At 37.5% G+C, this 13,250-nt stretch overlaps 1 protein-coding gene and 1 pseudogene across 1 annotated transcript in view; both read left to right on the top strand.

Moving 5' to 3' along the window:
- Positions 1-8,230, top strand: part of LIPI (lipase I) — a 56,179-nt gene extending 47,949 nt beyond the window's left edge. The window contains exon 9 of the mRNA XM_047100359.1: positions 8,122-8,230. Within this exon, the coding sequence (XP_046956315.1) occupies positions 8,122-8,230 (109 nt within the window). The remainder of the gene's footprint in view (positions 1-8,121) is intronic.
- A 4,161-nt stretch (positions 8,231-12,391) lies between these two features.
- On the top strand, positions 12,392-12,937 carry LOC124527275 (transmembrane emp24 domain-containing protein 2-like; annotated as a pseudogene).
- The last annotated feature ends 313 nt before the right edge of the window (positions 12,938-13,250 follow it).

Here is a 13,250-nt window from a genome sequence, read left to right as displayed (position 1 = left end):
ATAACACATATATGAATTCATTTAATCCTTACAAAAACCCTATGAGATTGACCTCGTTATTTCTGCTGATAAAGACATTGAGGGATTCCTGGGCCTCCACTCTCTCACTTATGTCTGAATACTCCCAAGGTTTGTTTCATGTGTGTTTATAAACCAGTATGTCAACTACAGTCACAGTCTGTGTGTTTTGACTTCCTGCTATATTAGTTTGCTACAGCTTCCACAGCAAAATACCACAGAATGGGTGGCTTAAACAACATAAATTTATTTTCTCACAGGCATGGAGGCTGGAAGTCTAAGATCCAGGTGTCAGTAGGCTTCATTTATTCTGAGGCCTCTCTCCTTGACATGCAGATGGCTGTCTTCTTGCTGTTTCCCCACATGGTCTTTGTTCTGTGCATGATGTCTCTTCCATGTGTCTGAATTTCCTCTTATGAAGACACCAGTCCAGTTGGATGAGGGTCTACCCTAAAGGACTTATTTAAATTTAATCACTTCTTTGCAGACCCCCAACTCCAAATATAGTCACAGTCTGAGGTGCTGAGGGTTAGGCTTTCAGCATATGAATTTGGCGGTGGTGGGGGTGGTGGTGGAAGGGAGTGGGGTCAGGAGGCACAGTTCAGTCCATAATACCTGCCATGACTCATTAGCTCCACAATGATGACCTTTGCCTGATAAGCCATTTGAAGATTAATTGGGGTCATTTTTGTTGCCCATCTGGAAAACACTGATGTGTGAAGACTCTTGATGTACTAGATGAGTGTTCCTGGCAGAAACAAGTAGAAATCTCCTCACTTTTTGTCCAGGGATTTAATCAGTGCAGCCTGTACCTCAACTGATAGTCCTTTTTGAAAACAGCGCCTTCGGGTTTTGCCTTAGCCTTCACCACACAGGCCTCTGACTCAAGTCTGCAGAGACACCTGTTTGCTCCTCTCTGTCTCTGAGGTGTCTGCTCACAGTCTTAAACAAAACTACAAACCCTCATGTAATTGCTAATCCTCTCTAATTAACTTGCCAGATATTCCCAGCAACTTTTGGATCTGTTTGTGATGGGAATGACATTTAAAATTAAATGTCAATAAATGCACTACAGATAAATTTTGAGGACCAGAAATTCTGTTCCAGTATTCCAGTTGCTTAGGGTTTCTGGATAATAGAGAAACTTATAGCATTTTCATGGCTCCTGTAACCTTTATAATAAAACTTCTTGCCACAGGTGATAGACTCTCCCAAGGATAACTTGAAGACACAAGCTTATAAAATGTTTATAGGTTTCCATATTATAATATCTTCCAGGATTCTAATTATTCCCATTTTTTTAAAAGATAAAAACAGAGAAGGGAAGAAGGCTGTGACTCCTCTGACCTCAAGTTCATAGTCCTTAAGCAACATTTTTTATCATAATTTTTTTTAAATTTGTGGAAGTCATAGATCAAAAATAAAAGGGGAAAAATGTGCTTTTTGGAGTATTATGGTGAAGCACAGGTATTCTATAGCAATAATCAGGGACAACAAAAGGAACAAATAAGAATTATGCACAAAATATGTTACACCACGATGCTTTGAAGGCATGCTGTTCTGGAACAGATAGAAAAGGAAACAGACATGAGATGTTTAATTTCTGTCTTTCATGATGCTTACTTGGCATGAATCACAGAATCAGACTCAACCCTGTCTTTCAAAGTCCTTTCAACAATGCAGTTTGGTTATTTTTAGGTTAGTTTTAGGATTTATCTAATTAAGTAATATATTACAATTTTATTGATGTGTCTTCTTGTGTTTCCATGGAATAATAAATTTTATATTTAAAAAAAATCACCAACAAAGCAACAAATCATACCTTTATTCCAATAATGGTTGACTGAAATGAGGAGTAAATATAATCCTCGGCAAACTGTATTTTGTTTTAATAAACTACACATTAAAAAAACCAAATTGCATCATTTGCATTGGCTGTAATACCATTCTAATGTATTGGATAATTGTTTGTGTGTGTGTGTGTGTGTGTGCGTGTGTGTGTGTGTGTGTAGCCAATATAGACAAGGCAAAATTATGTAAGAATACTTAGAAATAGTTTTATTCATAAAGGTTTGTTGTGAGTCATAAAATTTATGGCCTATGTATTAGTCCTGTTTTTTTGCATTATTATAATAATAATAATAATAACAAATACATAATGAATACTTACTATGGGACAGTCTGTGATTGATTGATTGATCGATTGATTGATTTTTAGTAATCTCTACACCCAACATGGGGCTTGAACTATGCCCTTGATATCAAGAGTCTCATGCTTAGGGCACCTGGGTGGCTCAGTTGGTTAAGCGTCCAAATCTTGATTTTGGCTCAGGTCATGATCTCATAGTTTGTGAGTTTAAGCCCTGTGTCGGGCTCTGTGCTGATGGTGCAGAGCCTGCTTGGAATTCTCTTTCTCCCTATAAAAATAAATAAATAAACTTAAAATAAAAGAGTCTCCTGCTCTACCAAATGAGCCACCTAGGTGCCCCACCAGTCTGTGATTTTAGGAAGTCCTTGACTTGCACTATTTCATTTAGTATTGAAAGCTACCATATGCATTAGGTAGTTTTATTACCTTCAGTGACTAAGGGGAATAAAAGAGTAAAAAAAAAAACCCTTTGAACAATTGGCAATACTTGAAAGATATGTTTGTTGTATTTTGTTGTCTACCGAGTATGTAATAAGCATTATGTGAATGTTTGTGGATGAATAAATGGATAGATGTGTGAACAGGAGCTCAAATCCTCTGGAAAAGAAGCATAGGACAAAAAAGAAGAGCCTGACTCAGAAATTGTGATGGGGCTGGTGAGTGCCTGCCAACTGCCAAGGGGCTTGCTGGTTGTAACCATTCCAACAAATCACCAGGCACATGTACTGGTTTTCTGGCATGTGCTTTTAGGATCTTAGTATGAAGACATTGTTAAAAGTTACCAAATACCTGACTCCTGCCCCAAGACAATACAATCTGCTTCTCTGGGTGGCATAAACAACACTTTCAGAGAATATCAGTGGATGACTTTGGGATAATGAAATGTAGGACTTCAAAGCACAGAAAACATTTTCATTCATAATTTCTTTTTTCCCGTGAACATGTGGTACATGAAAAAAGAAGGAAATATAGGAGGTGAACAGCTGGTTATGCAGATGGTGTTGAATTGAATTTGGATTTCTGTATCACGACTTAAGTTTCTGGAATGCTAGGCTCTTGGCTAAGGGTAGAATTATTTCTCACAGGGACATGGAAGAATGTGTTTGCATGTAGGCTAGCAGTCATGATTAAAGTGTTTTAAATGGAACATAATATTGTAAAAGCGTATGAAGATTCAAAGCAACTTATCATTCACCCAGATTCTCTAGGACTCAGTTGAATAGTCTTCCAGCTTTCTTGTTTGATCCCCATCAGCACCTTCCAGTTCCTAACTCAGATTTGTCTTCATAGCTTCCTTCTCACTTGGGCCTTTTCTTGGCCTTTTCCATGGTCAGCTTGTTGCATATCTCCCCAAATGACTCCTTCTTTTGCTTTTGCCTCCTCCTGTGTTTCCCAGAGATGCTATTTCATGTCTCTGTTACAGCCTGGGATGTTAACTCTTTGCTTACTTGTCTATATCCGTCACAAAGATGTGATTTTCCTGAGTAGGAAATTTTTGTATTATACATCTTTGTATTTTCAGGGTTTAGATGACTGCCTCGCCTGTTTCAAGGGTTCCATGAATATTTGTTGAATGATAAATGCAAAATTAAATGAAGCAGTAAATATTTTTTAGCTTAGTTGGGAAGAGTGGGCAGTGACCATTGACTGCAAGCTATTTAGAAGAACAAAATGTTACAAGTGGTTCTGGCTAGAGATCACAGAGCTCTCCTGTACAGCAAATTTGAGATTATCTATGCCTTACGCTCTTTTCTAATGTAGTAAATGTAATAAAACCAGATTTTAACATTAGATGATGTTAGTCAAAACAGAGTATTTAAGAATAATTTTTGCGTTTAGAGCTGAATTTTAAAAATTCTTTCACACGTATCACTGAAATATTAAAACATTAACACTCTAAACACATAGAAGAATGATAAAAATTCAGGCCTATTAAAAATAACTACCTGGGAAAAGGAAAAAAAAACACACACAACAAGTGTGCGAAAGGTATAGATTCTGAAATCACTGGACCTTTTTCAGTTGTACTTGTCATAAGTTATCAAAGAGTTTTTTTATTTTCCAATACTTGTTAATTTTGTGTTACTCTTTAACAATTGATAGGAGACATGTTTAATTGGGAAAATGTCTATGGAGAACGTTTCCAAGATAAGGGTTGTCAAAGTAAATGAAGAATGAATAACTTGGAAAATGGGCTTACTGTTAGCAGAGCACTTTTTTTAAGTTAGGGGGGTATGGGATGAGAGAGAGAGAGAAGGAGAATTAGAGTTTATCAGTATTACATCTTATTTTAATGATTAAATGGAATGTATTCTCAGAACCACATGGCCTAGGACACCCTCCGAAAAACTTTCATTGTGAAACACAAGATATAGTTTCTATGAAATAATGAATTACTGATCATACAGACTATCTTATTTCAATCATATTCTCCTAAAATCTGTACAAAAAAAAGTAACACTTGACCAATATTTATAGATTTGAATATAAGCACAGTTTTAATATAAAGAAAAATGTGGAAAGCACCTCAGGGTTATGATGATGGCAAGCAGTAGTGCCAGATTCACCCTTACCTCCTTTTCATTTGAACAAGTCAAGGAAATACACAGAATCTAGGATTGAAAATATCTGCAGCATAGGGAAATTAAATACAATATTCCAAATTTCAGCAGGAAGTTATAATAATCACACACAAATGGGACATCCATGCAGGTAATTGAGCTGATCCCCATTATGCCCTCATTGGGCAGGTAGAGAGGTGACCCATTGCACTGTGATTCCATTTCACTTTCCAACTAGAGGTGTGTAGACATTTACCTACTGGAAATCCGTAACTTTCTGAGAGCAAGAAAATTTCCACTCTTCACATTCTCTTCCATTATTTGACTTTTTAGTCATCAGTATCCCACAAAACCAGGAAAATTATATGATTGGAAATTAATATAGACAGGCTATGTGGCTTTCCACCTGTGGTAGATTGTTTCTGTAATATTGCCTAGTTTGTTCAAATCTCCTAGTAGTCATTCCCATATGTAATACCCTCAAACCCTGAATCTGGGCTTGAACATGTGTCTTACTTTGGCCACTAGGACAATAGCAAATGTAACCCAACCTGAGACCTGACAAATACTTCCTGCCCTTGGATCCCAGGGACATCATGTTAAAATGCTCAAGCTAAGCTGCTGGAAGGATGAGACACTGAATGGAAGAGAAATGATACACCTCAGCCAACAACTGCCACTCAACAGATTGACCACAAGCAGAAAGATTGGTAGAATTGGCCCAGACTTGAAGAAATGCAATAGACCAAGGCACTGTGTTGGGATGGTTTGTTATGTAGCAAAAGTTAAGCAATATACTTTCTGAAACATGGAGTAGGTATACCATGGATGGTAGCAAGAAAAACTATGTGGTGCTTCTAGAAGGATGTGTTACAGAATGTGCAAATTAGATACATTTACATAAACATTCATTCATTTATTCATTCATCCAAACATACACCGAATGTTTATTATGTGCCTGACATTTTATTGGAAACACAGCTATGAGCAAAGTGAGCAGGTTCTTGAACTTAGAAAGCTTAGTTTTTAGTGGGTAAGACAAAGACTATATAAATTAACAAAAATATAATTTCAGAGAGTGATAAGGCAGTAAGAAAAAATAACAGTGAAAAGAGATAGTGATACTAGAGGGACTGAGTTAGTTGAAATGGTCAGGGCAAGCCTCCCTGGAAGAGACCTGGGGGATAAGGCAGAACCACCCATGTAAGGATCTAGGGAACAACATTTGTAGCAAAGGTATAGCAAGTATAATGACCCAAGGAAGGAAAGTGTGTTGGAGAAACAGGAAGAAGGCCAGTGGAGCTGGGAGTCTAGAAATCCAGAGGCATGATTGCAGGAGTTGAGGATGATGACATTGGCAGATGCCAGATTTTAAACATCTTCTTGGTCATGGTAATAGTTTGCATTATATTCTAAATATAATATGAAACCATTAATAATATCATTCACACATGAGAATAACATTGGCTGTGTTTCATTACTGGAAGGGCACCTTAGGTAGGCAGGTAAGTTTGGAAGCAGAGAAACCACTAAGAAGGCTGTGTGATCATGGTGGCTTGGTCTGTGATGTTTTTGTTGCCGTTGTGTGTTTGTTTTGTTGGACGTAGTGGTTAGCTCAAGTATTCTGAAGGTAGAACTAGGTCATGCCACTTATTAGATATGGAAGTTGAGGGAAGGAAAGCTCCAGCATGACCTCATCTTAACTAATTACATCTGCAAAAACCCAATTTTCAAATAATGTCACATTCTTAGGGTTTGAATGGATGTGGACTTGGGGAGATACTCTTCAACCCAGTACAAAACCTAAAACTCATCTCAAAAAATGGGAGGACAAAATAAAACTTTATTAAACTACAAATAAAAGGAAAGCTTTCATTTTAATTAATAATACAACAGTCAAGCTACTCTTGTTGAAATCATAGTCAAGGTAAGGTAACCTGTTAACACTATTAGTAGTATTTTTATCTGGAAGTTTTGCCCAATTAAAATGTGAACTGGAAACATATGCATAATAAAACACGTATAAATTTGATAGACAACAAAGAAGATATATGATGTGTAGCTTATATAGGTATTTTATGTAATACACTCTAGTAACATATTGTATTATGTACTACTACCAACTACAAGCACCACTAACTGAGTACTCATTTCTAAAGTTATTTGTTGATGGTAATACTGCCTCACAACAAAACACAATACAATCAGCTACCCTTATAACAAATAAAATGCTGGAGAGTGGTAGGATGTAAAAGAATATAGAGAAATTAACAACTTCTTTATATTACTAAGTTTGAAAGCACTGAAACTACAACTGTAAAAGAGATATAATTCACATTGACAATAGAGTATACCTATGTTATTTGTATGAAACATTGATTTTTTTATGTTTATATCAGTGGCAGAAAAATGGACAAACAAAAGGAGTGGAACTCAAAAATCATAAAATCCTATCCCTATTAGCATTTCCTCTTAGTTTCTCTTTTTCTCTCCCCACATCACACATGTATATATGTATAAAAATACACGTTAAATTTTTCAGATCATATCTGTCAATAACTTAGAAGGGTCTGAGACATTACCCTACTTGCAAGCTAACAAGTTTTCTTGCCACAGTTTTATGGATATTCACTAAAGACATAGGACTTCTGGCTCAGAGGTGGCGGGGGGGTGGGGACAACAACAAACTATTGCTCATAGCAACAGCATAGCGGGAGTACACAGCTCTCACAGGACAACACAAAGGGGCCAAGTAATGCCTGTACGTGGTACCGCAGGAGGACAGCCACAAGCTTAGGGAACCTACATCTTCTATTATGGCATCTCATGTGCCAGAACTTTTCCCCAAAGAGAGAGACATTTTCTATATTACACTGGACAGTAAGCAAGCCTTTCCTTTGCTCCAAAAGGAGACACTAATCTATAATCCTGTTTCCTATACAGATGTTCTTGAATAGATATTCAAAAAAGGCAGCCAGTGCTTATAAATTGGGCAGAAATTAGATACCCACAAACACCCCCAAATCCAGTTTTTTTTAAACCCAGTTTTTCTTAACCAGTTATTTTTCTACATAATAATGCACCACCAGTATGCTATCATATTCTAAAATGGTATTAAGAAACACTCCAATTTCTGAGTCTGGAAGGATTCTATGAATTTAATTTTATTTAGTACTAGTTTAAATAGGAATGATTGAAATAACTAAGAGGTATTAACTTTATATTATAAAGAAAAAAATGATAATAATATTGTGAAGTGACATGCAAAAATAATGCCAGTCATTATTCCTAGTTGTCATAATGAGTGTAGAGTTTATTTTATGTTATAAAATTGTTAGACTGCAAAGAAAAAGATTAGAATAAATGAATTAAATGGTTCATTTTCAAATGTAGGTGGGTAAAATGGAATTGGCCTTTGAGAAGAAATATCTCAACAGAAATGCCCATGAAGTATCATCCCTTAATGGTAAGAACTGCCTGGATATCAGAATATCTAAATTAGACAGAAGAACTCTGTAGAACTCCAGGATGTACCAACTGCTATGGTATTAGGAACAAAAGTAGACTCAACCTGGAATACCTACATTCAAGGATACCAAGCAAGAGGTAAGGAGTCTGGTCCATGAATGTCCCTATATCTGAGCCAAAACAGCCTGAGAATGGGATTCTTTTTGAAGCATTTTCTCAAGATTATAAATACTCTGCCCACTTTCTGTACATTTTACCAGATTGAGTGTATCTATTTATAACTGTGCAATGAGCATACAAACTATGTGTTCAGGCATAAAACGTTGTGATGAATAAATTTATAAGAGAAAATATGCTGTGCCTCTGTTACTGTCACTAGTTCCTCCCTGAAATCCCATTTTACAAAATAAGCTACAGAAGGTTAGTGGTCGTCCTTCAGGACTTCATGTCTTAAACCCTTCTGAGTGCATTTGCACAGACCTGGAATGCCTAGGATTCTGACTCTGTGGGAGAGGACTCCTACAACAGGTCTGTGGTGACTGACAGTGGTTTCAGGTCCAAGCCCAGAAGCTAGGCTTCCCGAGTTCAAATCTTGAATCTGCCACACACCATCCGTGTGGTCTTCATCTGACTACTTAAGCTCTCTGCCTCAGTTTCCTCAGCTGACAAACGGTGATAATAATCATGCTTTCTTCACAGGGGTGGTGTGAGGATGAAGAAATTATAATGCCTAGCACATAACAGAATAATACACTATTACCTGGATGTGGGGTAACCACTCCCTTTACATGTAGTAGAGGCAAGAAGCAAGGTATTGTTCATTGGTCATTGGTGTCAGCTACTTTAGCAGTTACAGAGCAGCCATGCTGTGTGGACAATATATGTCAGGGCAAGGTTGTGCTATGAGGTCATTAGAAGCTGGTCATCTGGCTTGATTGTAATCCACATGGTCTCAATTCAGACACTGCCTGAAACATTTTCTTTTATTAAAACTTTATTATTATTATTTTTTTAGAGCAGTTTAAGCTTCAAAGCAAGAGTGAGGAGAAGGTACAAAGATTTTTTTGTATACCTCTTGTAGGGATGCTGACAATACTGACCACATTTGGCCTTCTGTCTTTTTTACATACTTGCAATGACCTTCCTTGGGGCTACATGTTCCAGGCCCCTTGAAGGTTATTGTATATCCTGACCTCAGTGCAGGAAGGCTTGTTCTGATCTTCCCTAAAGTTGGTCAGATAACTATTAGAGATAACATAGTTCTTTCCCCTCCCTCTCCTCTAGCACACAGATGGCATCACTTTAGATAACTAGTATCCTCTCCTTCTATACAATCAGTAGATTAAGATCCAGATTTGCGGGAGAAGAGCTGCCTAGCATCTGGATCATCTGCCTGCCTTATCGCCAGTCAGTAAGTTACCTTGAATAAAATTGTGTAAACTGCAGGAGGGACTTGCTTTGTTTTTTGGTCTCAAAGTGCCTTCCTAATGTGGAGCATACTTCCCCTCCTCCACCTTCTAACACCTCTGCTCACACACTTGCAGAGCCTCCCTCCTTATCAACATCCCCCACCAAAGTGATACATTTGTTACAGTTGATGAATCTACATTGATCCCTCATAATCACACAAAGTCCACTGTTGACATTATGGTTTACATAGTTTACATTATTGGTGCTGTACATTCTATGGGCTTGGACAAATGTATCCTGACATATATCGATCACTATGATATCAGTCAAGGTATTTTCATGACCTTAAAAATTCTCTGTGCTCTATTTATTTATCCTTTGTTTTTCCCCAATCCATGGCAACCACTTGTCTTTTTATTGTTTCTATAGTTTTGGTTTTTACTGTTTCCATAGTTTTTTGTTTGTTTGTTTTTTTGAAGGGAATCATACAATATATAGCCTTTTCAGATTGGATTCTTTCAGTTAAAAATATTCATTTGAGATTCCTCCATGTCTTTTCATGGCTTGGTAACTCATTTCTTTTTAGCACTGAATAATATCCCATTTGTCTAGATATATTACAGTTTATTTATCCATTCACTGACTGAAGGACATCTTCCTTAAAGTTTTATCAATTATGCATCAAAATGTTATAAACACTAATGTGTAGGTTTTTGTGTAGACATAAGTTTTCCATTCCTTTGGGTAAATGCTAAGTACTACAATTGCTAGACTGTATGATAAGAGTATGTTTGGTTTTATAAGAAATTGCTAAACTGTCTTCCAAAATGGCTATACCATTTTGTACTGTCACTAGCAATGAATGAGAGTTCTGTTGTTACATATTCTCACCAGCATTTGGTATTGTCGGTGTTGTGGATTTTGGCCATTTTAATAGATATGTAGTGGAATCTCACTGTTGTTTTAATTTTTACTTCCCTGATGCCACTTGATGTTGAGCATATTTTCACATGCTTATTTGCTATCCATATATCTTCTTTGTGAGGTGTGTATTAAGGTCTTTTTTACATTTTTCAGTTGGGTTGTTCATTTTCTTATTGTTGGGTTTTAAGACTTTTTTGTATATTTTGGATAAGTCCTTTATCAGATGTGTCTTTTATAAATATTTTCCCCCAGTCTGTAGCTTGGTCTTCTCACTCTCTTGGCATTGTCTTTCAGAGGGCAGAAGTTTTTAATTATAATGAAGTCTAGTTTATCAATTATTATATTCATGGATCCTGCCTTTAATGTTGTATCTAAAAAGTCATGGTCATGCCAAAAGTTGTCTAAGTTTTTTTCCTATGTTATTTTCTAGGAGTCTAATAGCTTTTCATTTTACATTTAAATATATGATCCATTTTGAGTTGATTTTTCTGAAGGGTAAGATCATTGTCTAGATACATTTTTTTTTTTTTTTTTGCCTGTGGATGTTCACTTGTTCCATTATTCAACCATTGTTGAAAAGACAATCTTTGCTTCACTGTATTACCTTTGTTACTTTATCCAAAATCAGCTGGCTGTATTTATGTGAGTCTATTTCTGCATTATCTATTCTGTTCCAGTGATCTATTTGTCAATTCTTCTGCCAATACCACCCTGTCTTGATTACTGTTGCTTTATAGTAAGTCTCAAAGTCAGGCAGCTTTGCTCCTCCAGCTTTGCTAATCTCCTACAATATTGTCATGGCTATTTCTTGAAATACTTTTTAGAGGGTGTATCCCTGAAGTCTTGCCCTTGAAGCTTTAAAATATTTTGAAAACACTTAAGTGTTTTTCATGCATCTCCTTGAAAAGAGTGTGGTTACTGTGTACTTAAACATCTCAATCAATCTCTTCAATAAGCCTTCCTTAACTATGACAGGTATTTGGAGTACAAAAATGGAAAAGCTTGAATTCTTAGACTCAAAGAATTTATATTGTAATGAGAAAGCTACTTGTTTGTATAAACATATGTTGTGATATACCACGTGATAACTGATGGAGGGAGCATAAGGCAAGCTGAGGGCCAAACACAAGCTAACAATATCCCGCTCCCCCAAGTGGGAGATGGCTGATATTCTTCAGGCTCTCCTGGGTGAACAAAGGAAAGGACAGAAAACAAAGGATTAAACTGATAGAGTCTCCATCAGTTTACAGACATCTTAGTACATTACAAGAAAGAGGCAATCTTATCAAGAAAGAGGCAATCTTATCAATAGCCTAATCTCCAGGAACTCCTTACTGTTTTAATGATAACGCTTTTCTACAGGTAAACAACCTTAGTTTGACACTAGCTAGGCATCCAGTCATCTTTGAGTCTTCTTTAGCATATAGATAGATCCCATTAAGAACCTTCCTCTTGATTTTGTCTCCCCAACTCCATAGCATATAACCAGTCATTCTTCACAACCCCAGCGCAGCTCTTTCTGCCCACTCGTCCTGTCCCAGTGCTGTAATAAAATTACCTTTTTGCACCACAGACGTCTTCAAGAATTCTTTCTTTGCTGTCACCTCCAAACCCCCGTCACTCCAAAACCCCCTCAGTAGCTGCAGAAATAATGATTACTCCAAGAGGCGGCGTAGAGAAAGGCTGAGTATCAGTCTCAGCAGAGGAGGTTAGGGAAGGCTTGGTGGATAACAGAGATGATTAAATTGGTTCTTGATGAAGGAGCTGAGGTGATGGTGGTTGAGGAGGCAGTGGTGGCAGTGGTGGTGGTGGTGGCTCTGGAAGCCCTGCTCTGGGTCCTGGCTTCAGTCCCAGTCTCGCCATGGTGATGATCCCTGAGTGGCTGGTGCTCGTGGCCACCCTTCAGGCCACAGCCTTGGGCTACTTCATGGGCATTGATGTGCATGCAGAGGACTGCGGGTCGCCTCAGGCATCAACATGGGCCTCATCTTCCAGGTGGCCAAGGGTGGCTTCCTGGACATAGATGTGGAAATTACAGGGCCTGACAATAAAAGAATTTATAAAGGAGACAGATTGATCAGTGGGAAATACATATTGGCTGCTCATATGGATGGAACATATTAAGTTTTGTTTTAGGGACAGGATGTCTACCATGACTCCAAAGAATGATGTTCACCACTGATATTGGGGAAGTCCCCAAAGGACAAGGCATGGAAAGAGAAGCTCATGAGAACAAGCTAGAAGAAATGATTGATGAGTTGGCAGTGGCAATACAAGTTCGGAGAGAATACACAGAGTGATTAGTGGCAACACAAACAGCAGAGTGGCCCTTTGGTCCTTCTTTGAAGCTCTTGTTCTAGTTGCCACGACACTGGGACAGATCTACTACATGAAGAGAGTTTTGTGAAGTGTGGAAGATTGTTCAGAAAGCCTTTTTTTGATGATCTCAAAATCATAATTCACTGTTTACCAAATATCTAGGTCATAATAATGTCATTAGTTTCTATAATTTTACTTTTGGAACTGTATATTCACAGCTTATGTTTCTTTGTGATTAATAGATATTGGGGGCGGAGCGCCTGTGTGGCTCAGTTGGTTAAGCATCTAACTCTTGATTTTGGCTCAGGTCATGATCTCACATCTTGTGAGACTGAGCCCCATATGGGCTCTGTGCTGACAGTGTGGAGCCTGCTTGGGATTCTTTCTCTTCTTTTCTCTGG

The sequence above is a fragment of the Lynx rufus genome, unplaced genomic scaffold (genome assembly GCF_022079265.1).
Source record: "Lynx rufus isolate CCGP_SWC_20201006 ecotype Redwood Valley unplaced genomic scaffold, mLynRuf1.p SCAF_5, whole genome shotgun sequence".
In the NCBI taxonomy this organism is placed as follows: domain Eukaryota; kingdom Metazoa; phylum Chordata; class Mammalia; order Carnivora; family Felidae; genus Lynx; species Lynx rufus.
This window is presented reverse-complemented; position numbering and strand designations above follow the sequence as displayed.